The sequence below is a fragment of the Oxyura jamaicensis genome, chromosome 17, assembly GCF_011077185.1.
Source record: "Oxyura jamaicensis isolate SHBP4307 breed ruddy duck chromosome 17, BPBGC_Ojam_1.0, whole genome shotgun sequence".
Lineage (NCBI taxonomy): Eukaryota > Metazoa > Chordata > Aves > Anseriformes > Anatidae > Oxyura > Oxyura jamaicensis.
The window spans coordinates 1,876,450-1,898,901 of record NC_048909.1 but is presented as its reverse complement, the minus strand read 5'-3'; the positions used below and the strand labels follow the sequence as shown (position 1 = coordinate 1,898,901).

Here is a 22,452-nt window from a genome sequence, read left to right as displayed (position 1 = left end):
CTTCATGTCTGCACTCCGTGGGCACCCAGCTGCCCTGGCAAACAGATGGTGGTAGGAGATGGTAAGTGCTGCCTCAGGTATTTGCAGAGCTAGGGATAAGCCATACGTCAGAAAACTAAATGCATCTCCTGGCTTTCAGGCCATTTAAAATCTTTGCTCTACCACAGACTAACAAAAGAAAGCAAGCATTAGGAGAGTTTTACGATTTGACAACCCGCATTCTCTATAAAAATAAAAGCATTGTAGTTAATCTGAAATTCCTATCTGACTTGCATAGAAACTAAAGGAATGTTTGACAACATCATAACAAACAAGTCTACGGAACCTTAGGTTTGTAAATATTTTGAAAATCATCAGTTAGTTCCAAGAGAAATGAAAGAACAAAAATGAAAAGCTGACTTCATGAAAGAGACTGTACTATTGCTTGACCTTGAAAGAAAATTCTGAAGCTGCTTTTTTAACAATTCCCCAACTCGACGATTTCCAGGTTTTGGGGTCAAAGTGGACACAGGCCATTTCTTCAATAGGATTCAGTTGAAAAGTCCATCCTCATCATTAATGATTTCCTATGATTTAGTTTCAAACGCTCAGGAAGAGTCCCAGGAGCACTCTTTCTAGCTGACCTTTATGTCACAGATCCATTAGATATTTATTCATAGAACTACAGGAAGACCAGGGTTGGAAGCAACCTTTGGAAGTCTAGCCCAATCTCCTGCTCACGGCAGGGTTAACTCCACTGTGGTGCTCAAAGCCTTGTACAGCCAAGTCCTGCAATTCTCCAGACACCAAGACATCACCACCTCTCTGGGCACCTTTCTGACAGCTCTACCACTTCACTCTCATGGGGACAATTCTTAATATTGAGTCAAAATTTCATGTGTTGCAGCAATGCTGTACTTTAAGGGTGAAGGTAAAAAAAAGTTTCTCAATCGTATTGGATATCTAAAAACAATGTATTTGTTTTGTAAGTTACACACTTTGCCAGGAATTAACCTACCGTGCATACTGGGGTCCTGTGGAATCATACCACTGGCTAGAAGCAGTGATGTCTTCATCCCTTATCGTCCCTTCATGCATTCCCAGAGGGTAACGGCATATAGCTGAAAATGGGAACAAAGGCAAGTAAAAATCAGTACCAACTCTTTTTAAATCACCAGACAAGTTTAATTAAAAGACTATTGTGCCTACGGAATAAACGTGGTAATGATAAACTTGAGAATGCAAATAAAAAGGATGAAACACTTCATAATTGCTATAAACTAAAATTATGTGTAATGAAATACACTCAAAGTTAGTGTCATTCACCAGAGTCCTGGCAAGGCAAAAACTTTACAAAGAAGCATTTTAAAAACAAGAAATCCAAACCCATGCTAGTCTTACTGGTTGCATGGACCTCTTCTACAATGAAACATTATATAGGAATAATGGTGCAACGCAAAAAGGAAGCAATTGTTAAAGTTTTTGCTGCTTCCTATGGAATAACCTGGACGCTTGACTTGCAATCAATAAGAACTGTTATTTTTCTCACCAGCCCAATAATAAGTGAGAAGTTAAAGAGCACCTATCACAGGCGACCAAACAACTCCAGCTTATGGAAACATCTGCACCGCTGTGTCACTGTGGGTTAGAGCTTATATTTGAGTGAAGCCCCTGATCACCCACACTGCTCCACCCTGGTCTGCCCCTTCCTCTAGCCATGAGTGGAGCAAGCATTTCTCTCCAGGCATGCTTCTCACTCCAACTTGGTGCCTCCAAGGTGTACAGACAACTGCCTCAAGCCACAGGGCTCTGCAAGCTCAACACAGCTCGATCCACCAAGGACAGTGCAGACAGAGCTCACAAGTCTATGCGGGCCAAGCCCTCCCCCCTGATGTCATGTTTTAAATATGTTTTGGAATATTAGAGATGCTTCAGAAAGCTCAAAGTCTTAATGTATTCATTAAGGCTCAGTATTCAGAACAGGCAAGCAAGATATTTTTGTCAGACTGACATCAACAGTAGATTAAAGAAGTTATATGGGATTAAATCATGAAACAATTAAAGGCAAAAACAGAGTCACTGACAAGTCCCAGAAGGGAAGGAAACGCACTCTCTTATGCATCATTGGTCTTTGTGCCCTGAGCTCACAGCAGCCCCAGCTCTTCCCCTTGCCTGCAGTGACACAGGCAAGTGACAGCACGTGCTGCAGCCTCTCCAGAGCGTGTCGGCTGCATCCTCTGCACATCTCCACAGCCACGCTGCCTGCTGCCACGTCAGCAGCTCTGCCTGCCCTTCCCTCGGGGAGGGCACTGCCTCGGGTGTCCTCGCCTCTGTTCCTCGTGACTGCTGCCCTTACACCAAGCCTGGGTAGGGCTGTTCACCGGGTTCTGAAGCTACAAGACAAGACGTGAGCCTGAAACCCACCCTTCTGTTACCACCATGCAGAAGAAATGCAGGCTGAATTTACCTGCCAGATTTAATGCAGAAACGCCTGTGAGCAGAGGTTACTGCGATGGGGTTGGGCTGCAGCTGCTGTCAGGCACAGCATCAATGCACGTGTGCTGTTATTGAAGAATCTTGATATGCTATTAAATAACCTTGCAGAGCAGATGGATGGTGAGGTGACAATGTTTGCTGATGACCTCAGATTGTTTAATATAAAAAGATTCCAACTGACAGAAGAAAGCTCCCAGGGTACTGACTGCAGTAATACAGTGCAAGAACTAGGTGAAGGACAACTTAAACATACAAACCAAGACTCCAAAACAGCTCCTTCAGGATACATGGGTTACCATGCAGAGGAAGGAGACCATTCTATGAGCAGCTGAATGCACATAAAATCAGTGAACGCAAAAACCAGAACACACCATTACACAGATGCCTGCATTCGTGGTCAGATGCTGGTCAGCTATGGAACATAGCTTCCTTTTCCCATCAAAAGGTAAAGGAAGCAACACAGATGATGCACAAGGAAGGATCAACAGACTCATTACAGAATAAATTACTGAAGTATGACAAAGATAATTTACATCCTGAGCAATTACTTGCTGCCTCTCAAAATCTCAGAACTAGGAGGCATCAAAAGATCAGGTAGCTGAGTTCAACACCAACATATGCAACTTTAATCTGCTAAACACTACAAATGCCAAAGGTTCACAGGGCTTCAAAAATCAGCTGAACTCACAGAGTCAACATGCACTTACAGCTGCCAAATGGAAATGCACAAGGTGCTAGCTCAGAAAGCTCCGAAGCAGCTCACTGCAGTCAGCTGCGAGGGTAGCTGGGGGAAGCACCCTGTGCACTTGTCCAGAACCAGCCAGGATGGGATCCTGCTGGAACCAGGATACCAAGCTGGATGGGCCTCTGGTCTACCCTGAACATTGATCTGTCAGGATCAATGATTGGAACTGTCTGAGGTTTCGTAGGCAACCTGTTTACAGAAGAAATCACTGGAAGGTTTTGGTCTCTGGCTGTGGTCAGTCCCTACACTCAGGCACGATGACTGTGGCTGCTGAAACCAACCCAAGGCTCTGACCCTGCTCTGATGCTGAGCAGTAAGTTCAGTAAAGCAGCCTGGCCTCACCTGGCTTAGCTCTGACCTGTCCCACCACAGACCAGTACAATCTGACCCATTGCTGGAAAGCTAGTAGGCTGCTGACTGGTGAGTACCTGAAGAGTTCCCAAAAGGGCAGAATTGTCACCTGAAAGCTGAACGGGCTTTTGTCATTCTGCAGCACGAGTCCTGTCTGGTCTCACCTTTGTTAAGGAGAGCAGACCCTACAGCAATGCCACACGGAGAGCCAGGAGACTGGCTCTTGGAGACTGGGAGTTACCGCAGTCCTGAACAAAACTCACCTGCTCACACATCCTGGGCTGGCAGATGGAAGCCAGAGGGCACTGAGGGATGTGCTCTACAGGTGGCTGTGATTCACAGCAGCAGAAAGCTCTCACCAAAATGCACATCCTATCAGACCCCTGCGCAGACTTCTCCAGCTCCTTACTACGCACCCGGGGACACACTTGGCTGCCATTCAGACAGATACCCAGAGGGTGAGAAAAACGTCACAGCTCACATCTCTTATAGTGAGGTCAAACATCTGATACTGGGCAAAAGGACTACACGGGTCCCAAACAGGTCTGGCATCATCCACAAAGCAGCCCCTTTGGTTCAGAAGGCACCTGCATTGCTTACAGGCCTACAGCCAGTCTGGTGGGGCTTCAGACAGCTCCTGGAGCAGATCAGGGCATCACAACCCAGGGGCACCAGCTGGGCTGTGCATATGGGTGGGAACAACAGGGCACAGCCCCTGGGACAGAGGCAGCTGAACAGCTGGAGGAAGCCACAGCCAGAACAGAGATGTACTAGCAAAGCCACGTGCTCATTTCTTGGTGAAAGAAATTACTGCAAGAGTGAGCTCTGAGCACAGCCCAGTGTTCTGAGCCCACTCGACCAGCCAGGTCCTGCAGTGGGAGAGCTATTCCTGCACCTTCAGGTGTGCTGACTTCTGCACTCACTGCCACCAAAAGGGATCTGCACGTGATTGACCCTCTGGCTGCTGTCTTCCCTGTTCTTTCAGTAGTTTTAGCCATCAGAACCAGCTGGCAACCACTGCTCAAAGCTGGGCATTAGAGGGAGGCACAGCAATGCCTGCCGAGCTTCCTCACAGGCTTCATGTCCCTTCTGTTCAGTGGCAGTGACCTCAAGCTGCCGGGAACATCAACAAGCCAGAGCAGTCAGAGCCAGACACAGTCACAGGACTTCAAGCAGAGCCAGACCCAGCATGGCAAACCAAGCCCCTCAGGGTAGCACTTCTGTCTCACCACACCTTGGGACAAGCTGAGAAAGGATTACACTCATTATTTCAGACTGTCTCTGGCTGAAACCACCTCATTATGGTGATTTTCGCAATATATTGCGGAGCGTTATCTTACTCATCTCTGTCAGACTTGCAGCCTGTTCCGTGCTGTAGGATAACAAGTCAATCCCTCCCCAGGGGCTCGTAGACTTGTATCCCTGTCTCTAGCCTAGCTTTGAGCCAGGTAAGGTTTTTAAACCCTTCCTTCCACGTCTCTCTCCCTAGAACCCCGCTTGCTGGCTGGAGAGCTGCGGTTTATGGGTTGCTAACTGGTAATTTGCTTTCCACAGCAAGCAAAGGCTCTCTGAGCCAGTCTAGAGCCAGGTTTTTTCTGCAGGCCACAAGGCTAAAGTGTGGAAGAGTGAACCAGAGCTCCAAGCAGGCTTGCTGAGGGCACAGACCCGCTGGTGGGTACAGAAAGAAATATATCCATGTGCCTGAGCCCTCCATGGACTATCAGGTGTTCCACTCCAGCACAGCCATCAGGGAAGACCACCCACCTCGGGCACTCAGGGACTACGTTAGTGACTGGGTGCATTCATTACAGTTAAGTGCATTCACCGTGAGAGGCAAAGAAAGGCTGAGAACGAAGACGTGAAAGGTGGGAGAGCACAGTCCTCTCCCAGCCTGGCAGCTCCCTACCAGGGTTGACTTCAGTGCCAGAGGGCTCGGGCAGTGAGGCCAACAGCAGCATGCAGAAGATCATGGTAGCAGTCGGAGGTGCTGCACAGGGTCAGATGGGCACGAGTCCTTCACAGGTGGCAGCTGCCGTCTACATTTCTGAAAGACAAAGCAGAGAGAGATGAGAGTCCTCCCAAGGCAGGACTTGCTATATTGTCATTGCCTTGTCAGGGGCTGGGCAATTTTTCATGCCTTCAGAAGCATCCTGACCCTGCTCTGATCCATCTTCTGATCAGAAACTCGCCAATGAATGAACGGCTGCTTGATTACCTGCGTCACCTCTGGTGGTCACCCCAGCTCAGCTGCAGCATCTGTTTTGAAGACATACGCAACGACTGCTCTTAAACAAGTCCAAGGAAAAGTCATGTCTCCCCCATTTATTGATCGGTTTCCTCGTTATATTCACAAGTCCAGCAGCTGCTTCTACAGCAAACCTGCACGGCCCAGCCAGGCTCCCCACGTGGCGCTGATCCATCCCACCGCACACTTCCACCTGCACCAACTGCCGGCTCCAAGGCACTCTGAAACTTGTCACTGGGTCTCAAGATAAATGTCTAAAACAGGGTGAAAATAATCTCTCCCTTCACATCTACGTGGCTGCCAAAAAACCATGTGCACTCACACATGGAAGTGCACTTAATTTCCTGTTTGGAAATGAGGAAAACTGCGAAGGCCTTAACCCCTGGCAATTCCAGTGAAAAGCCACGATACGCCCCATGTTCCTGGAGGTGTTATCAGTGCAGTTGCACAAATTCTTTGCATCCACATTCACTACAAACTGCCTTGGGAGGTTCCCGTCCTGGAAGAGTGCTTTACAGAAGGCAGGCTAGAGGGCCCGTCTCGTACTGAAGTGGTAGAAGAAAACAGAACAAAACGGTAAACAAAAAATTGCCAGAGCCAGAGCGTATTTGCTTAGAAATCCTCAGAACGGCATTAAAAAGGCAAAAGTGGATGTTGGGATTTGTCAGTAGAGAAAGGGGCCGTCACCATGCCAGTGCGAACGCACATCTAAGAATGACAGAGCAGGAGGTGCCGTTAGCTGGCAGCTGTAACAAAAGCCTGTATTTTTTCCACCCAACATAATTCAACTGTACAAGTCTCAGCCTTCAGTTGCTGTGGCTACCACAACAATTGGCTTTATTCACTACAAAGATGCACTAGGGGTTCTTAAAGCCGAAGGTAAAACTTTCGGCTCCAGAAATCCCCCAGCTGGACGCCCAGGAGCTAAATCAGGGCTAGAATCACTGGGGCTTGCCCTGGTTTTATGCTCTTTCCTAAGGATTTGTTACTGGCCATTGTCCCTGCTGGATTCCATCAGAGAAAAGGGCTCCGAGCCTGACAGCCGACCTAAAGGCCTTCTTGGGAAAAACCCGAGGGGGAGGAAGGGAACCAACAAGGTGCTGTGCCCAGCACCATGGCACTACAAGCAAGTGGCAGAAGGCCTTACGATTGCCAGGGCACCTCCTGCTTCAGCCACCTCTTGGGCTTCCTGGGAGCACCTTGGCCACGGCCATAACACGGGTCTGCGATCCTGAGACCCCACGCAACCTGAGGTGGGGGCTGTGTAACAGCAAATCAGAGGCAAGGAGAGGTAGCCCATGTCTCAGCAGTGGGGTTCAGCAATCAGGGGAGAGGTTTTGGGCAAGCCCCTGTGAGCTGCGTGTGCATCTGTGATGGTCTCCCCCCCAAAACTGAGGGGACCCCATGACAGACAGTGCAGCTGTGGGTGCCATGGAGCACAGACTGGCCGTAGCTCCTTGGAGGGGGATTTTCTGAAGACATTTTTGCATCAGAGTTTGAAGACAGAGCTGGATGTTTGTCCATGTGGGCAGTTGGCTAGGGTGCCCCAGCTGACCAAGCAGGGCTCCCAGTGGGAACTGGTGAGAGCTGGGTGCAAGAGGACACTGTGCTCACACAGGGCCTTAGGAAGGAGAAGATCATGAGTCTTAAGGCTTTCACTTTATCCATCTTCCTGACATAGGTGGTGGGAAACCCAGTAGAGAGCATGGGCTGCCCTGACCGTGGCCCTGGGCTCTGTGGGCACAGCCTGGGCTGGAGACAATCCTGCCCTGGGACCCTGGGCTGGAGCAGCTGTGGAACAGAGCTGTGAGCTCCTGAGGGGGTCCCTGCAGGAGGACAGGGTCCTGAAGACAACTCCCCAGTGACCTCCCAGCCAGAGGCTTTGCAGCTGGCAGCTGTACAGGGCAGCCCTCAGACAGCAGAGGACAAGCACCTCACTGCCCTGTGCCCTCAGTGCCTAGGACGTGCCCGGCCAGTAGGCACCTGTACGGACACAGGCAAAACCCTCTGGGAACATGCCCTGTAGGTCAGCCAGGGCTGAGAGAAAGCATGGCCAAAGAGCACCAAAAGTCATTGTACACTGCCAGGTGAGGACAAGAGACAGCTGCTGATGCAGAAAAGGAATCAGAGCAACCCCAGATGTGATCTCAGTGTTTGGAGGCCGTGGCCTCCGGTCTGATCCAAAAGCCCAGCAAAGGGCTTGGCAGCAGGGAGGCAGTCGCCCAGGGGGAGCCGTAAAGCATGGGCATGAAGAAGCACCCATCCTGCGGCTCAGCGCCCACAGCCCTGCTGGGACAGGCTACCAGCACCACAGGGCTCCAGCGGCTGCAGGAGAGGTGTTAGGTCTTAGCATAAGGATTTGGCCAAACTTAACACAACTCTTATCAGGTTCTGAGAGCAGCCACCAATATTCCTGCAGTGTAACAGATGCGACGTGCCAGACAAGCAGCAACATTCTCTCATTTGACCAGGTACAGAACAAACACCGTAATTTAAGTGCCCATTTCTGCAAAGATCACGTTAACTCACACCCATTGTATGGCCACCACGTTATCATTTTGGCACCTGAATACAGCAATCAGGATGTTAAAAATAACGGGAGGGAGGAGGGAACTGGGGGGGAGCAAGGTAGGTCACACAAGTGCCCAAGCACCACGCCAGCTCCTGCCACTGAGCAGCTGCAGTGCCGGCCCCATCCTGCCCTGCTGGCTTTGGCCAGCACCCCATGGGCCAGGATGTGATGGGCACGGGGAGCTCAGCAGGTCCCACACAGCTGGTGTGGCCAGGGGGAGCTGCAAGCTGAAACTGGAAGATGTGGCCAGAGGCCAGGCTGCTCTCCAGGAGAGATGAGGAAAGCTTCAGAGCTGGCTCCAGAGCTCACCTGTACATTTCTGTGCCCACGCATGCTGGCTTTGGATTTGGCCCTGCAACCTCTGCTTCCAGTCCTGTGCCCAAGGGTGTCCACGAGAAGCGAGATAACCCCTCTCAGGAGGCGGCTTTCTCCAGCGATGGCAGAGGGAACCCATAGGGCTGGCTCAGACCAGCCTCAAACCCCCCAGGGGGGCACAATTAGATGAGACAAATCCTCCCCTTTGTACGTGGCCATGAAGAAATGCTCCCAGCAGGTCAGCCCTACGTGGGGCCCAGCAGCTGGGCCTTGGTGGCTGGTCCTGGCCCACCACCGAGGCCATGGGGGAGTCCCGGGAGAGGAGCCGCAAGCAGGGAGCAAACTGCGTCACTTCTCATCTGCTCGTGCCCTGCAGCTGTCACTGCCTCGAGCAAGGACACCGAGAACATTTTTTGATCCCGTCCTGTACTTAGAGGAGCCTCGGCCCCGCTCTGGAGCTCTTCCTGTTGGAAACTGTTTGAACAACTGCTGATGTTGAGTTTTTGCTAAGTCCACATCCCAGCTGGTAGCAGATTTGGTTTCCCAACTGCACACGTCCATGTGCTAGAACAGACAGGAATACACCAACTACCAGCCTCTGCACAAACTGCTCGCAAATTGTCTTCCTAATGATTTTTTCTGCCTAGCCAGCTCACTTTTCTTCGTTGCTCCTTCAGCTGCACTGGAGTCCCCTGCTTTGCTTTATGACCTGCCCACGTAGGCGGGAAGTGCCAACACTACAGCACAAGCCTGAAACCAGCACAAACAGGATTAGCAACATCCTCACAGAGGCAAGAAAGTGTTAAACTCCGTTCCCGGCCTGAATGGATCAAGTTGCTAATTGCTAACAGCTGGCTGCAGGAGAATAAAATCCTGTTACAATCATTGTGAGAGTGGAAAAAAAAATCTTCTTGCTGAAAAACTCCCTAAGAAACTCAAGGGAGGGCAGTTTATTCCCAGCGTACCCAGCAGATACCACGTCCACCATCCCCAGAGGAGCAGCTCGCTGTGACCCCGCAGCAGCACGGGGCTTACAGGCAAAGCTTCGGCACCGCGGGCGCAGGAGGGAGCTGTTCTTTAGTGATCCGCATGAAGAAGGTGGGACTTGGAGCTCCTCCAGGTACTGTTCTCCCTCCAGAGATCCATTACGGAGGCCTGGCATGTTTGCAAGCCTCTCTAGATCCCAACTGAAGCAGGCATTTGTATTAACTGGTTCCTTCACAGATCGTTACCTCGGAGCGGGACCTTCAGGTTCGTTGCAGGAATCCGATTAGAGATGCCCAGCACCGTGCCAAGACACTCTGTGGTCGTGACCAAGACCCACAGGTGTGCGTGAGATGCGTGCTGTACAGCAAGAGGATCTATCCAAGAATCAAAATATCCCCAGAGGAGGGTCAGGAATGGCCAGGACCGTCCAACGTACCTGCACTCTACAGCCACAAGTCCTAAAGGCACTTAGGGGGGAAACAGCGAAGCTACTATCTGGGGCAATATCTGAAGCCTGAAGGCCAACAGGTGTGATTTCCAGTTTTGTGGCTCCAGAACAGTGGAGCTTTTCTCTTTGCCTCAGAACTAATCTGAGCCACCCAGCAGTCTGCCTCTGGAGCACACACCTGAAGGCCAGACAGCTCCGGTTTGACCAAACCATGAAAACGCTCAGCAGAAAGCATTCTGACCACCTCTTGAAACGTTTCACTTGATTTACAATTCCAGTACTTTTCCTTGCTCCTCGTATTGATTTTTTTAAGAGGACTTCAAGCTCCAGTCACCTCCTCCCTACACACCCCCACTCACCCATCCAAAGACCGTGCCTTTGCCACTCAGCCGGCAGCAGCCAGGAATGTGCGAGGACAATCGGCACAAGGAAAAGCGGCATCTTCTGGTTAACCCAGCTGCCATGAGGCTGGGGAAGGCAGAGCTGCTCTTGGGACCCCTGGCCTGAGAAGATGGCTGCCCAGCAAGCAAGCAACAAGCTTCCCCTTCAGCGAAGTCGCAGCGCGGCCCCAGCAGCTGGCCCTGGCTGGGGTCAGGCAGGCAGCGCGAGGAGAGGACTGTGTGTGACACCGGGATGGGACCAGGCCAGGCTGAGCACAACGGGGACCAAAATCAACACGTGGACACTAACGGAGGAGCCGGGCAGGCCCAGCAAGATCCTCACGTGAGGCTCCAAGGAGAGATCTTGGATGCAGGCACCAGAGATGGTCAGGAAGGTGAAAACCCCACGGCAGGGTTGGGAACAAGGAGGGAAAGTGGGGCAGGAGCAGCAACCCCACAAAGTGGTGTCTGCAGCAGGGGCACGGCCGGACAGGTGACTTTAGGTGAAAGACTTGGGTTAACTGGGGTGCATGAGAGAAATGAGAGGCAATAATGGAAAAAGGGAGGAGTAACAAGCCCCAGTGTGACCTTGGAGGTGGCGTTAGGAGGCCTGTCCCCAGAAGGAACTGGCTCAAGTTGGATCCCTACCAATCCTCCCACGGGCTGGTTCCAGAGGAAGGTGTCCTCAGTTTGTATGACCACTTCATCACAAACCAGATTTAAGGATAACAGAACAAATGCAATTTAATCCGCTGAGGCACCCAGACCAAAATTAGAACCAGAGGCAGAGCCAAAGATAAGGACCCGCAGCTCGCTGTGCCCCCAGTGAGCCCGTCCACATGCAGGTGCCCAAGATGCTGGAGCCACCTCTGGGCTCTGGGCTCTGCGTGTCAGGCGGTGCTGGGAGGGGAGAAGCGGCAGGAGAACAGAGGATGGGCGCAAACACAAAGGTCTGATTATCTCCTCCCCCTTGGCCAAGCAAAATGATCACTTGGTCTCCATCAGAGCTTCCTTCCCACGCAGAACAGGCACGGGAGAGCACGTGGCACACACATTTCTACTCTACGCTTTACACTGGCATCTCTCTCCAGTTCTTTTTCTCCTCCTCTTTTCTTTTGAGGTTGTTTACTTTTTTTTTAAACAATCCTTAAAACATAGCAACTACAAGCTCACAGTATTCCTCCCCAGACCCACCATCTCCCACTCCGAGTCTCACGTAGCAGCCCTTTATGTGACACGTTAACCACACAGATGACAGATGGAGTATTAAGAGCACTCAATCTAAACCACCTTCCTCCCTCCCTGCTCTCAAGGGGCTCCACCATAACCTTTTATTTAACTGCGCTCAAACTCGCACTCAGAAGGAGATCAGGTTACCGAGGCACAGAATTATTCGGGCTGGAAGAGATCCTCAGGAGAGCATCTAATCCCCCCTCCTGCTCAGAGCAGGGTTAGCACCAATTTCAGAGCAGCCTGCGTGGGGCTTTGGCTGGCTGGGTCTTAAAATCCTCCAAGGATGAAGGCTCCCCCGCCTCGCTGGGCAACCTCCTCCACTGCTCGGCTGTCCCCAGGGGGAAAGCTTTCTGCTCCTTATGCCAACCCAGACCTTCCCGTTACTTCCACCTGTGATCACTGCCAGCCCTCCTGCCACATGCCTCTATCAAGAAGAGGATCGGGCTCTTTATGACCTCCTCTTGGTACCCCCAAAGCCTTCTCTTGCCCTGGCTAAGCCGCTCTCGCTCCCCCATCCTCCCGAGTGAGGCCATTTTTAGGGCAAAGCTCGTTAATATTTTCTCCCCAGTGGCCACAGGAGAGGTCAGCCCTGGGACTGCCCCAGTTTGATTTTCCTCCATCTCGCAGCAGTTTCCTCGTGGGCAAGGCAAGGACCAGCAGAGCTCGTCCCACACGGAGCTGGGGTACAGCAGGAGCTATGGCCAGCGTGGATCCACCTCCAGCTATTTCTGAGAGCTACCATGCGGCACCATAAATCAGCCTACTCGATGCAGTACCAACCGGTGACACGGGAACTGGGACACCGCCACCTTTGTGCACGTTAGTGGCAGAACCAGAGCAGACACCACCAGGAGGGGCTCTCAGCCTGGCGCCCACCAGCTGCGAGAGCACCACAGCCCCGAGCTCGCCGGGCGAGCGGACCTGCTGCCACCGCCGTCCTGACGCGGGGCCTCTGCTGCCTCCTGGGAGCGGCACCGCGGGGTCGGCAGCGGGGAGCTTGGTCAGGTCCAGGTACGTGATGTCAGCCCGGCTACTTCTGGCAACCGGGGCAGGAATCTCATTAAAAACCACAATCTGAGCACTTTCAGACGGGCTCTGCTTTCCATCAATGCGTGGATCACTGAGTGGGTTCCTTCTTTAATTTGACAACAATTTGCTAACCCATCAGCTTCCCCAGACCTCGCTCTGGCCTGGAGTCAGTCCTGGCTGCCTGCTGGTGACCGGCTCCCCCTCTCTTTTAAAGCACCGCTCCAACATTAATGTTTTCCCACTCTGGAGGCCCTGCAGTCCCCCCAGCCTTGTTCCCCAGCAGCCGGGATTCAGAAAGTTGTTTTGCCAATTTGCTTCAAGCAGGCTCCAGCCGTGCCCAAGTTTCGAAGACAGTGAAGTGTTATCTGGTGTTTAACAGCCTCCCCCGTTGCCAGTGCAACAGAAGGTATTTCAACAGCCTTGTGAAGGAGAGCACAGCATCCAGCTCCTCCCCGAACCAGGGAACACTTTGCTAACAACAACACAGAGGTAATCAGCGGGTATTTGTCTTTTTTGTTTTTTAAATCTTTGCCAGCAGTTCTATATTAACACCACTGATGACATTTGTTGTCACACATATATCAAAGTATTTCTCACTGCCCTGAGCTACGTTTGTACGATTCAGTTATCTTTAGCTTTCACTAACTGCTGCCTTCCCAACTACCCCGCTTCCAGCAGCGGCTGCCTACCTGCCCTTCCAATGCAAAGCGCTCTGCCCGGATCCTTGTACGATGAAACGATCACCATCACCGGGCCAGGCTCTTTGCAAAACCAGAAGGGAAGCCAACGAGCGCATAGAGCGGTGCACAATATCCAACACCAAGCTGAGAATCTGCTGGGTTTTACAGAGGTGGAAGCCAAACACATAAGGGATGGTTCAGAGAAAATGAAAACAGGAACTCCGCGTTGGAACCTCGACGAGTTTAGCTGGCAACCTACTTCCCATCAAACCGCCACAGAAATGCTACTGCTACCAAGAGCTACGTTTGATGAGCTTTGTAGTGTCCCTTCATTCAGCAGGAAATCCCACGTACCTGTCACTGCCCTCATCCCAAGCTCCAGGAGCTGTGCTGTGGCCTTACCACACAACATTTTTAAGCGTGCAAAGCTGCGCATTTACAAGAGGCCAACCTGGAGGAAGCTCTTCCAGCGTCAGAAAGAAGTCAGCATTACCACCACCGGCGGCACTACGCAGAGCAGGACAACTCCGATGTGCAGGCAGCAGCAGTCAGGGTCCGGCCCCTGCCACCCCACGCTCCAGGGGCCGGGCTGACGGCGCTCCCGAGGACGAGAAGCCTGGGTGCACATGGCCGTGCTGTGCTCTCCGAGCTTTGTTTACTACGCCAAGTGCTTTTAAAGTGTCACTTACACAGTGCCTGGCAAAGGGGGGAGCAGCGAGTGGTAGCTGAACCGATCAGGTGAACCCCGGCCCGCGGAGCCCCGGGAGGATTTTCAGGCAGGTCCAACCGTGTCCTGCTGGGTTCACTATTTACTAGCAGAACCCTAAGAGATAAAGTTTAACTTCTCGTGGAATTTTAATGAGCTCAGTGTTCCAACAAAATACCTAGCATGACCAGAGACAGCCCAGGGAAGATCTCTGCTCACCACAGTGTATTGCAAGCAATCAAACCAAATGTTTTGTTTATAAACAAAGGAAAACACAAGAACACTGGAAAAGCTCTCCTAGTGTTTCACAGCCATGGAAAGGCAGAAAGGCAGAGTCTGATCAAATTTTCTCAAGATGGATCAGAAACAGGAGCTCATGGAGAAGTAACAAGATTTCACAGTTACACAGGGAAGGCAGGTAGCTGTGGGGAAACCTGAAAATCCTGGAGTGTTTAAGGCAACGAGGAGAGAAATACGAGAGCACAAGAGGAAAAATAAAGCATGCAGAATAATGATGTCTAGAGCAAAGAAAGGATCCCATTTACCTCTTTTCCATATTGAAAATGAACTGAAATTAAAAAACAACAAATTAAAGTTGAGGAAATGAAATTCCATGGCATACCATGCACATTAAGCCTCCGGGACATGCTCCCGCACTGCTCTGTGGCAGTAACTCTGTAAAATATTGGAAGTGGATCTCTGTAATAAGAACATCTGCAGTTACGTTAGCAGAGTGGAAAGGTGCTCTGGATGCAAGCTTTCATCCAGGCAGGCAGAAGCAGAGCCGTAATTAACACGACCAGGAAGCTCTCCTCCAGGGGCAGGTCATTCCCCGTGGAGCCGGGCGTCAGGCAGGCGCTGCCAGCGATGAGATGGGTGCGAGGAGGTGGGCTGAGATCTGCCCCAGCTCGGCAAGCTTTGTGTCTGTGCACAGAGATCACAGCAAGGTCTTGGGCAGCTGGTTGTGCGGGCTCTCAAAAGACAACAACACTGTCTGCTTTTTTTTAATATAAAAAAAAAAATAATTATCCTCTACAACCCAAAAAGAGGTGGATGAAATTTCAGCTAAAGCTATTAAACAAACACCCACGGAGCTGAGAGAGACCCCAGAATGCCCCAGTGGGAACGGGCCTATTTTGGAAAGTGCTCAGCACCTGAAAAAGGGGGTTTACTGGGGAAATAATCAGACTTACCGGGGGCGGCTGCTACTGGAAAGCCCCGTGGTTAACCCTAACAAGGATTTGCAGGAGCAGCTTCCTACACGCTTCCACTTCGGTGTTTCAGACTAAACATGAGCCGGAAAAGTTTTACACTGAGAAAAATCTGCAGTGGAGGCATCAGGAGGGGACAGGGAGGTCTGCACCTCCTCGGGAGCAGAGCACGGGGCTGGAGCGGGGCTCAGGCGAGCTGCTGCCAGCCCCGGCTTTTGTGCATCCCCCTCACCGCCCGCCCCGCAGCACTTCACGCAGGCACAACTGATAAAGCTCAAACACCACGGGCTCGTCTGGATAGCCCCAGCCCCAGAAAGTGCTCTTGTCCTGGGGAAGGCACCAGCCAGCTCCCCGTTTTGATCAAACACAAGAGAACCCAGTTGCCAGAGGGCCCTGGGCACGCAGCGCTGCGGCAATACCACAGGGCCACGAATCCCCCCGCAGCCGTGGGAGGCAAAACAGGGCACGGAGATCCACCGCCTCCCTCCCAGCTGATCCAAAGCCTTCAGCTCCCAGCTCTGCCACCCCTACAGCCCCCAGCAAGCTGGCATTTTCGCCAGTTTGGGATGGAAAGACACCGGGGGCGAGCTGGCAGGAGCGAGTTGAGAGCCGAGCCACGCTGGAAGGACCCTACCTGCCTCACTCGGGGGCTGCTGAGCGCGGGGAACGACTGCAGCGTGGCTGCTGGGCTCCACAGACCCAGCCAGGCTGTAGTTTCGACATTCCTTGCAACTTTCCACCAGCACACATGATATGTTCAAACTTGAGCAACTCCTCCCTCCTCCCTCCCTCCGTGAGACGCAGACAGGCCCAAGAGATGGCCCTGCCTCTATCATTGCAGTTCCTATAGCAACTCCCGGCCGAACAGATGGAAACAGAGCTGTTTGCTCGGCAAACCGGCCTCCTTGGATTCCTCCGCTCTTCCCCGCTCCGCTGGCCCCTCCTCGCTCCAGCGCTCTCCCCAGGGGCTGCTCTGCTGGCACTTGGCCCAGGCTTTGCCTGGAAAGAGGCCAAGCTTTGAATTCATTTAGTAAAACCACAACATAAAGCAGCTCTCCTGCTCAGGAAGCAGGGCCCATGTAGTCCCAGGGGCAAGCCAGGCCCCGGCACGGCACCGCAGAGCCAGCTTGCACCTTCTTGTTTAACACGGCAGCTTGCGCTCGCTGGAAAAACCCGGTGCAGACATCACCGCAGTGTGCTGCCCGCTCGAAACCCTACGCCAGGGGGAAAGGGGGAAAGGTAAAAAGCAAAGGCGTAGCGAGTCACTCATTAAGCCCGGCCGACAGGATTATTGCCGGCAAAGAGCAGAGCGGGGGACTTCTCCGTCACCTGGGCTTCTGCTGCCGGAGCCTGTCCCAAAGGAGGGAGAGCCCAGCACCGACACCGGGGCAGCTTTGCCAGAGGTGCTCACCTCTACTGTGAGCACTGGGATCCCACATACAGGGGCTCATTGTAGGAGCAAAGAGAAAATATAAAGTTACCAGAAGGTGGCACCTGCCGAGGCACCTTGTACTGCCGCCCCTGCCCACCGCCGTGCTCTGCCCCACAGCTCCAGGGCTTTGGGGAGGTGCGAGGACGCATGGGGAGCTGCGCCCATCTCCTGATCCTGCCCCCTGGCACGGCCAGCAGGAGGCTTACACCCCACCAGTGACGTGGGGCCGCCCGACTTGTCCTCTCCTTCCAAGGGGAGGACCACCTCACCTGCACAGCCTGCTCTCCTGGAATTCACGGGTCCCTGCCTGCTCAAAGGCTGGAGGGCAGCTGTTGCATTTGGTGCCCTCGCGGTCTGTTGGGTGCCAACAGTGCCGGCACCGCCACTCCTGCGCTCCGCTGCGGGAGGCAACGGGACGGGGGCCTGCAGCAGCAGCGGGAGCAGCACAGCCCCAGGGAAAGGGGCGCACGGAGAGGGGCGACACAGTACAAGGGCACTGCTGTGATTTCATGTTTTGGGGCACCAAGCATGCTGCTGTTGCTATACGGACAGACACCTCTAAATGCAGAGGCTGAAAAGCAGGAAGAACAGAGGGGACTGCACTAAAGAGAGCCCAGGGCAGAAACACCACGGAGAACTGGCATTGCTGGGACTCAAAGCGGGGACAAAATGAGGGAACTGCACAAAGGCTGAACAGGCAAGTGGCACCCTGCCACTGCCTGACTGCAGCACCGAGTCCTTTGGGACGAGGGCATCAGCATGGTCACTGCGGGAGCAGGAGGGTGTGTGGGCTTGATTCGGGAGCTGGAGCAAGAAGTGTAGGAACTGGTGCCTCCGCAGCGAGGGGCTGGCCTGGGGGGGGCAGAGCAACAGCACAGGGGTCCCGCAGCAGGATACGGAACCACTCGAGTGGTCAGAAACCCACTCCAGATGCAATCGATTCCGGGGACTGGGTGGGTAAGGTGTGAAGCTGCAAAGCCACAGCTGCAGCCACCAGACAGCCCCGCAGTGTGGCAGCCCCCAGCAGGCTGGGCCCAAGCTCACCTGGGTGACGGAGGCCACTGGGATTTGAGAGGAACGTCACCGGGGTCACCGGTACGATCCTGCTGTCAGGGGGCCAGCAGCAGGGCTACAACAGCAGATGGAGGTGGAAGAGCAGAAGTGCTTGGCTGGCTCGTCACTTGGGAAATGTGGGTGCTGGCCTCCCTCCAGCGAGGGAGCCACAAGGCAGGGACAGGGACAGGGCCATGACATCCCACTCGGACACCCAGCAGAGGGAGGTGTCCTGGGCGAGCGGAGTCTGGGCAGGGGTGGGAAGCAGATGCTGGTGTTGTGTGCAGTGACACTCACGGGGATTCCACAGCGGGAGGCCGAGAAGCACAGATGGCAGCAGAGCGATTCAGCCCATTCTTCCAAGATTTATACGCTACACTGGGCTTCAATGAGGAATCACAGCGAAGCATGAACAAAAGTAGCAGGTATTTGGAGTATTCAAAAAGAAGAGAAGCAGCAGCCATGAGCCAGACTGTGCCCACACCAAATCTGAGCTGGAAAAGTGCAGCTGCGAGATGAAAGACATGGTCATATGTGCAAGTCAGATGCCTCCTGGCTCCATCTTCCTCCCTGCCTCCTTGCCCCCGCTCAGCCACACAATCCACCTCTGTGCTGAGAATGGGAAGCTATTTACTCTCCTTCCCATGTTTTAGCGCGCTAATCAGCTCGGATGAGGGGACAATCCCTAGGGCTCATCTGCAGCCTGGGACAGAGGCACAGGATGAGCGGTAGGCTGGAGATGAACAGCCACGAGGCCTCTCCGGGCCTGGGAAGCCCCACTCCAGGAGGGTGGTACTGGTTCAGATAAAACACTCAGAATGCGCTCTTCTGCCAAAATCCGATGCCTGCCCCGTTGGCATGACTGCACGTGGCCCAAGCTGGGCACAGGCCCCTGGGGCATGCCGGGACCACCAGGACCCCGCTGGCCATGAGCAGTCAGTGGCAGAGGGCACCTCGGGGCATCCAGCACGAGGAACCCACGGGGAACACCAGTAACAGCAAGGGAGCCCATGCCCACCCCAGAACCAGCATCGAGGGGCTGGCGAAAGCTTCCCACGCCCCCACAGCCCCGGGACAAGCAGGGGCCCGGCTTGCCCGTGGGTTTGAGGAGCTCCTCTCCCAGGGGAAGGACGGCGCCGCGGAGGCACAAAGAAATCCGCTGATCTTGCAGTTGGCCTCGCCTGCCTTCAGCGCCTCGACGCAGCAACAGGCTCCCTGCTGGATGCCCTCTGAAACGTAACTCTATCCCGCCGTGTGCGCTCCCTAATCAATCCTAGGCATAAAGCAAAGCAGAAAACAGCCTTTTTTTTTTCCTTCTCTGGAACGGACCCAAATATGCACGATAACATCCCACTCAGAGCTATTACGAACTGGAGCACTGCAGCGCGCCTTGCATCTCACATCGCAGAGGGAGCATTCTTCTGCAATAGCATCACCGCTTCTCAAATTGTGTGTTTGAGACTTCCTAATGACCTCATAGCAGCACATGTGACCAGTAAGTCATCTTCTCAAAGGACTAGAAATAACAGCAACAGGCCCTGTTTTGGTTTTGCACAGAACAGCTTTCTGCAGCACGAGCAGGTTTCCAGGCTGCGAGGAAGCAGAGCCAGCTCAGGCCAGGGCTGGCATTTTCAGCTCCCAGCAGATTGTGCTTGGCTTCAGCAAAGATCAGAGAGAGCAATTAACAGAGGAAGGCCGATGAGCAGATACTTCAATTCCATATACAGATTTAGACACAAGAGCTTGTTTATCCTGATACGGGACAATTTGGCTACTTTTATGGCGCCCATGTGGTATCCTGCCACCCAGAAATATTTCCAGAGCGTTGTCAGAAGAGATAAGAGGTGGTCTCACAACACAGAAAAAAATGCCGTGAAAGTGCCGTTAATTATTTATGAGCCAGACATGTTTCAGCAGGCTTAAAACCAGCTTTTTCTTTCAGTGCGTAAAAACAACAGCTACACTCTGGGGAGTCTGAGCAACAAAGCAAGGAATCTGAAATTCATGGCTGACCAACAAGTGAGCAGTTTGCCCCAAAATTGGTAAGTTTTCATCCCAGGGCCACTGCCTGATCAGGTAGTGCTGGAAGTAAACGGATGAACACTGATGAGCACTTCGGTGCTAAGTGAAGGCAACTTAACCAGCTAAAGACACACTGACGGTCTTGAATATCTGACTCTGGACTGAGCCCAGAGCTCCCCGGGAAGAGGAGCTGCACAATCACGCTGCAGAAATGAAGCCAGGAGAGATGCCCCAGACCTTAATGGCTGTGGCCAGAAGGCAGCCACAGTTACCAGCTGTGGGACACAAACACGTGTCCAAGTGAGAATAAGGAAAAAACCAACTGGAGGAGAGCCTGAAGTCTTTGTGTGCCAGGCACAAACCACCACCCTCCTGCAGCGGCTCTGCCTCGGGCCCCGGGTGTCCCTTGCCTCTGAGTCACCCCCGGCCCAGCTCTGGCAGGACCGCTGCCTGCCCTTCCCGAGAAGGCCACGGCAAGCACCAGCACCTCCTGTCAGATGGGACCAGGGCCTCGTGCAAGCCATTGCAGGCTGAACAGGGACGAGGGGACTGAGCCCCACCGAGGGGTCAGGCCTGCACGCAGCTGCACTGCTTATTCTTTCAGTGAGGGGTGGTGAAAGCCAGCCGCGTCCCCACCCGTCACAGCATCCCAGAATGGCTGAGGTTGGAAGGGACCTCTGGAGATCATCTGGTCCAAGCCCCCTGCCGAGCAGGATCACCTAGAGCACGTGGCACAGGATGGCACCAGGCGGGCTTCGAGTATCTCCAGATATTCTCTCCATTGCTAGAGCACGTCCAGCCCCAGGGGAAAGGGCTGCTCAGCTCAGCCCGGGTCTGCCAGCATCAGCCTTCTGCTGCAGAACCTGGCACAGAGAAGCGTGGGAGGCAACCTCCAAAAAAATACCTCCAGTACAACCAAGCCACTGCAGCATACAACACACCGCTGAGAGCTGCGCTGCAGGACAACGGAAGGTAGCTCAGACAGGACAAGGCAGCACATGTGGTGACATGTGGACACCTGATGCGGGACAGACCCTCCCCAGGCACACTTGGAGCTTTAATACCACCACGAACGACCCGAACAGCAGCAGCCTCCCACGTGCCCTGTCTTTAAGCACACGCCCCAGCTGCCACGTTTTGGGCTGCCTCAAAGAGAGGGGTGAGAGCAGAGATGGAAAGTTGTGCGTACTTACACCCACAGGTCAGAACATGCAGAGCGAGATCAGCTCGCTGCAGTTGTAGGGACAGAGCCCCCGCGAAGACGTCATCCAGACGAAGAGTAAACTCCCGGCGTAGAGCAGCGCTCAGCACAGACACGCTTGTAAACACTCTCCCTGTCCCTCTTTGCCAACTGAGCCGTCAGAAAGGGGCAGAGAAAAACACTGTCTGCAAACAGACCCCCCTCCCTATCCCTGGACACCGGGACCTGCCCAAGCAGGCTCCAGCCTCTTCGCTCTCGTCTGCGGGACGAGCCAAGTACCTTCCAGCAGCCTGCGAGAGCCGCAGAGAATCGCTGCTGCCGCAGGGAAGGGCTCAGCTCGCTTGTACGAGCGGTAACCTTCTGCTCCGGGCTTCTGACACCTAATCCCTGGAAGCAGCGGATATATTCAGCAGGCCTCTTTCAAAGCTGACCTTTCTGCTTTAAGCACTAGATAGTATCCGATGTTCCCAGCATTGTCCTCACGCGTTCTTCCCCCGCACAGCATGCCAGCCCCTTCTGCCCTCCAGCCCCCCAGTGAGGTTGGAGCAGGGAAGGTGCAGGAGCGCTGGCAGCAGAAGGGGCTGCGCAGCTCGCAGGACCGCCGGGGACAAGCCCTGCTAACACCTGCAGCAATGCTTCTCCACCTCCGTCGCTCTCACCCAGTTTTCCACAATTCCTGCGCTGGGCAGGTCTCAGCAGGAAGGCCCATGTTTGAGCACGTGTCTCAGGTCTGGCTCCAGATCAGCCGCTGTCACTGGAGCTTTTCTCCCAGAGACACGGAGAAGACAGGCAGAAGTCACCGCAAACCGTCAGCACCAGCTCTAAGCTCCAGCAAGGAGGCACAGGGACAGACCCCTGCAAAAGTAACCAGTGTAGGGATGAGCCGGTCAGCACACACGAGCTGTCAGCCGAAGCCAGCCTCTTGCTGATGTCCTGCAGAGCCACTGCTCCTGACCCTGCGGCCAAAGCCTGACCTCTGCGCTCCTGGCCCAAGGCTCCGTGCGGAGCAGCTGTCAGCAGCAGTCGCCTGCCGCATTGCTGCGATTCCTCAGCAAGGACCATCACCTTCAGACAACCAGAAGATAGCAGACGCCAGCGCTCCCAGCCCTTTCCACAGCCCCTGGTATGCAAGACAAGGCCTGGGCAGGCTCTCGGCGAGCAGGACACCCCTTGGCCTCTCTGCTTCAAACAAAGCCAAGCTCACCGCCGCTCGCTGCACAGCACCGCAGTGCTCCCTTGAGAGCAGCAGCACCACGCCGAGCCCCAGGTGAGCGCAGAGCGGAGGACAGTCACCAAGATCGATCAGCTCACGGGTCCTCCACCTGCGTGCCACGAGCACAAACACCGTTCCACAACCGCCCCGTTCC

General features: G+C 53.7%; 1 protein-coding gene across 6 annotated transcripts in view; it reads right to left on the bottom strand.

The window, feature by feature from the left end:
* Positions 1-21,455, bottom strand: part of LOC118175365 (discoidin domain-containing receptor 2-like) — a 47,527-nt gene extending 26,072 nt beyond the window's left edge. The window contains exons 1-3 of one of the 6 annotated variants that reach the window (XM_035341581.1): positions 21,078-21,455; positions 5,478-5,615; positions 998-1,100 (exon numbers count right to left, since the gene is read on the bottom strand). In XM_035341581.1, coding sequence (XP_035197472.1) covers positions 998-1,100; positions 5,478-5,541 — 167 coding nt within the window. In that variant the 5' untranslated portion in view covers positions 5,542-5,615; positions 21,078-21,455. Of the gene's footprint in view, positions 1-997; positions 1,101-5,477; positions 5,616-16,011; positions 16,176-16,204; positions 16,331-18,957; positions 18,981-21,077 lie in introns of those variants that run through there. The other 5 variants (XM_035341583.1, XM_035341580.1, XM_035341585.1 and 2 more) reach the window with 5 other exon arrangements.
* Positions 21,456-22,452: the final 997 nt, after the last annotated feature.